This window comes from Hemitrygon akajei, unplaced genomic scaffold (assembly GCF_048418815.1).
Source record: "Hemitrygon akajei unplaced genomic scaffold, sHemAka1.3 Scf000038, whole genome shotgun sequence".
NCBI classification, from domain to species: domain Eukaryota; kingdom Metazoa; phylum Chordata; class Chondrichthyes; order Myliobatiformes; family Dasyatidae; genus Hemitrygon; species Hemitrygon akajei.
Genome location: NW_027331924.1, coordinates 1,376,153 through 1,380,030, shown reverse-complemented (window position 1 = coordinate 1,380,030; position 3,878 = coordinate 1,376,153). Strand labels below are relative to the sequence as shown.

The 3,878-nt window shown below is 52.9% G+C and overlaps 1 protein-coding gene across 1 annotated transcript; it reads left to right on the top strand.

Moving 5' to 3' along the window:
• The first annotated feature begins 1,289 nt into the window (after positions 1-1,289).
• LOC140720198 (modulator of apoptosis 1-like) lies at positions 1,290-2,231 on the top strand. Its single transcript, XM_073035084.1, has one exon. It carries the CDS (start codon positions 1,290-1,292, stop codon positions 2,229-2,231), a length of 942 nt encoding a protein of 313 aa, XP_072891185.1.
• Positions 2,232-3,878: the final 1,647 nt, after the last annotated feature.

Here is a 3,878-nt window from a genome sequence, read left to right as displayed (position 1 = left end):
CAATGATAGGAGAAGACAGGAGGGGGAGGGGGACATCCCCAATGATAGGAGAAGACAGGAGGGGGAGGGGGACATCCCCAATGATAGGAGAAGACAGGACGGGGAGCGATGAAGCTAAGAGCTGGGAAGCTGATTGGCAAAAGGGATACACAGCTGGAGAAGGGAAAGGATCATGGGAAGAGGCCTAGGGAGAAAGAAAGGGGGAAGGGAGCACCAGAGGTAGATGGAGAGCAGGCAAGCACTGATTGTGAGAGAGGCAGAGAGAATAATAAATAAATACATCAATAAATAAATGAGGGATGGGGTAAGAAGGGGAGGTGGGGCGTTAATTGAGTTAGTAAAATCAATGTTCATCCTATCAGTTTGGAGACTACCCAGACTGAATGTAAGGTGTTGTTCCTCCAACGTGAGTGTGGCTTCATCTTGACAGGAGAGGAGGCCATGTATAGACATATCAGACTAGGAATGGGACGTGGAATTAAAATGTGTGGCCACTGGGAGATCCTGCTTTCTCTGGTGGGCAGAGCATAGGTGTTCAGCGAAACGGTCTCCCATTCTGCGTCGGGTCTCACCAATATATATGCAAGGTTGTCAGATTATTAACTGTAATGTTAACTATCAACTGCTTATATAAAATGGCTGCTCTGCAGAGTTAGAATGAAATGGCTTCTTTGTGGGAAACTGATTAGGTAATGCTCTGCTTAGTTGAAATATTTGGGTTATAATTATTGATAACGGAGGAACTAACGGATAACGGAGGAAGCGATATTGTTCTATCTGTATGTGTGGGAGCCTGGAGTGGGTGGCGGGATTTTCGGGAGGAGAACCGGAGAGGAAGGACGAGCTGGACGCGCTCTGGTCGACCACCCAGGTTGGTCCCAGGCGGCGGGTCGAGAAGGTCGGAGAAGATCGAATGGTGGACAGAAAGCTTCGATAATTGAACTCCAGCGGTTGTGCTAGAACTGATTGAACTCTGAGAAGTCTGCGCCTTTTTTTAAAAATTTTCTTTTTATATTGTATCGCTATTAATCACCTAGTTCCAGTAAGATTTATAAAATGTACTCTGTAAACGTACACTGTGTGCTGTCTGATATTGTGTGTGCGAGATTTACCAGTGTGCATTTCACAGCATCCACGCAAACGGGAGACACGGTTTGGCGGGTGGACGGATATTCCCCGAGACAAATACAAGCCGATAGCCCTGGGCTGTACATCTGTGGGGCGCTCGTCCCAGGATTGAATTCCGTGGATGCTGTGTGACCACTCGGCTTAAATAAAATACAGTCGGGATGGCGGCAGCTGCTTTTCCGCGATGGTGTGCGGCTGCGAAGGTGGCAGAGAGCAATGCTTGCGTGTTGAGGGGGGTGGAGACCGGCGTACCGAATGAAGTGTTACTCCGAGGTTTGAGTGCGGTTAAAACGTTTGGCAAAGTGGAGATTGTATCGCGGAACTTTAATTTTGAGGCAGGTACAGATATAGTGTTAGTGCAGACAAGTGAGGACATAACACGGGCCGAGTTGCCAGAGGGGATTAGCGTCCCCGGGGAGGCGGGGCCATGGCGCCTGCAGAGTGTCGGGGAGGGAGGGGTCAAAGCTCAGCGAGTGGAGTTGCCTGCAGAGCGGGGAGGAGATCTTAGGGAACGGATTCTACCGGTGTTGGAGGATGAAGGGAAAGAGTGGTCAGATTTGGAAAAGTTGGTCAGTTTCCGTTCCACCGTGAAAGGCGAGAGCTCTCAGTTGGCCTCTGCACTTACCTCCTTAGCGAGAAGGGCAGAGGGGCCCCGCCAGAAGATAAGAGTTTTCTCGGGGATATCGTCCACTCCCGAGGGTGAGGAGGATTATGAGACATGGGTTGAGCAAACGTCACAGTTGTTGAAGGAGTGTCAGTGCTCGGATGAGGAAAAGCGACAGAGATTAGTTGAAAGTTTGCGGGGAGAGGCGGCTGGGTTAATGCGAGGTGAGAAGTTTAACCAGCCGTTGGCCACTCTGAAAGGCGATATGGAGGCTTTGGAAAGAGCTTTTGGGTTGACTGGGAGCTCCTCGGGGAGTTTCAAAACATGTATCTGGAGGAGGGTGAGTAGCTCTCTGCGCACCTTTTATCGGCTGGAGAGACAGCCTAATGGATTGCGGCGCCGGGGGGTCATTCGGGCTGAACAGGTGGATCAGTTCAGGATGGATCAGGCAATTCCTGGTACCCAGTCCGAGGATTTAGATTCTCCGGCAGTCTTGTAAAACGCGCCCGCCTCCGACGTTCATTCAACTGATCAGAGATGTGAGGGGGGATGAGGGCGCGTTGAGGCCGCGGGAGGACTCTGTCAGCAGGGTGAGATCCTCAGTTGTTGGGACAAGAGAGGAGCCGGCTCCACCCGGCAACTGATAAAGGAGGTGCTGGCCGAGCTGAGGGCTGAGGGGTCGGTAGGGAGGACTTTGCCCCCCACTCCCCAGAGGACGGACAGCGCAGGATGCTGCGAGTGGCGAGAGGTCTGCGAGATGAGGGGCGGCTGGTAGAGCGTGATAGAGTGGGAAAGAGGGAAACTTCCAGACAAACTGTGAGAGGCAGGGGTGCGCTATAACTGCGGGGAGGAGGGCCACTTCCTGCGGGAATGTGAGCGGCCGGAAACTTCTAGGAGGGCGCGTCCCCGGGTATCCGAGAATGGAGGAGTGTCAGGAAACTTAGAGCGGTCCCAGTGTGGGAACGGCCTGATGTCACTAAGGGAACACGTTCCCAGCAATGCACCAAGCAACCCCCGAAAGCAGTAGACCCTATTCCGTAAGGGTTAGTGAAACCCCGCTCGACCGTGCCGCTACGGATAGAGGAAATCTCTGCTAAAGCCATACTCGACAGCATATCACGCTACTATACTGTTCGTTTTACAATCAGTAATTAAAGCATTTGCCATTGACCCCATTCTGTGCACTGGAGCTTTGGGGCGTCAGTGCTGGGGATTATCCGTATGACGGGTATTTGTCGGTGAAACTGGAGTTTTTAGAAGCCGATGTGGAAGTGTCAGCAGTTTGGGAGACGTTAGTGCTTGTTTGTCCGGACCCAGTTGAGACGGGGGGCGGCTCGATCTTGGTGGGGACCATCACCCCTGTGGTGCGGAGGCTGCCAGGAGAGGGCGAATGAGAACTGCTTGGGGGCCCGAGCCGTGCACCCAGCGTTTCATGCTGCGTTTGAGGAAGGGCGGCATCTCCCTGGGCCGGAAACTGAATTTAAACGAGAGACTGTGTGATGTACCCAGTCGAACCCTGTGATAATAAGGCCCGGGGAAGTAGCAAGAGTGATGGGAACCCCGATTTCCCGGAATGCCTGATGGCGAGGCCCTTTTAGTGGACCACGAAGGGGAGACACGATTTCCGGCTGGGGAGCTGGTGAGGCCCGAAGTGCCGAGGTCCTCGGTGGTACAGGCTAGGCGGATAGCGGTGAGTGTCAGGAACACTACGAAAAGAGAAATCATATTTAAGAGAGGGATGCCGCTGGGGCATTTGTTCCCGGTGACGGTAATGTCTAGCGCCCCTGTGAGGCCCACTTAGGGGGAAGGATTGGAAAACAGGAAAGCTGAACGCTGAGGCCTTTAACTTTGGGGACTCTCCTGTGCCGCCGGAGTGGAAACGCAGGCTACTGGAGAAGATGTTGAAGCAGGAAGATGTTTTTTTCTGTTGGTGAGTTTGATGTGGGATGTTCCAAGAGCACTCGCCATATCATCCGGTGACTGAGGACACCCTGTTCAGGGAGAGGTCACGGCGACTGGCCCCTGCAGATGTGGAAAACGTGCGGCAGAAATTGTGCAAGTTGAAGAAAGCTGGAATCATTACTCAGTCCCAAAGGCCCTATGCGTCCCCAATAGTAGTGGCCCGAAAGAACAACGGAAAGGTACG

Bases quoted from the DNA above. Each gene is read 5' to 3' on its own strand.
- LOC140720198 (XM_073035084.1), top strand. From the start codon at position 1,290: ATGGCGGCAGCTGCTTTTCCGCGATGGTGTGCGGCTGCGAAGGTGGCA.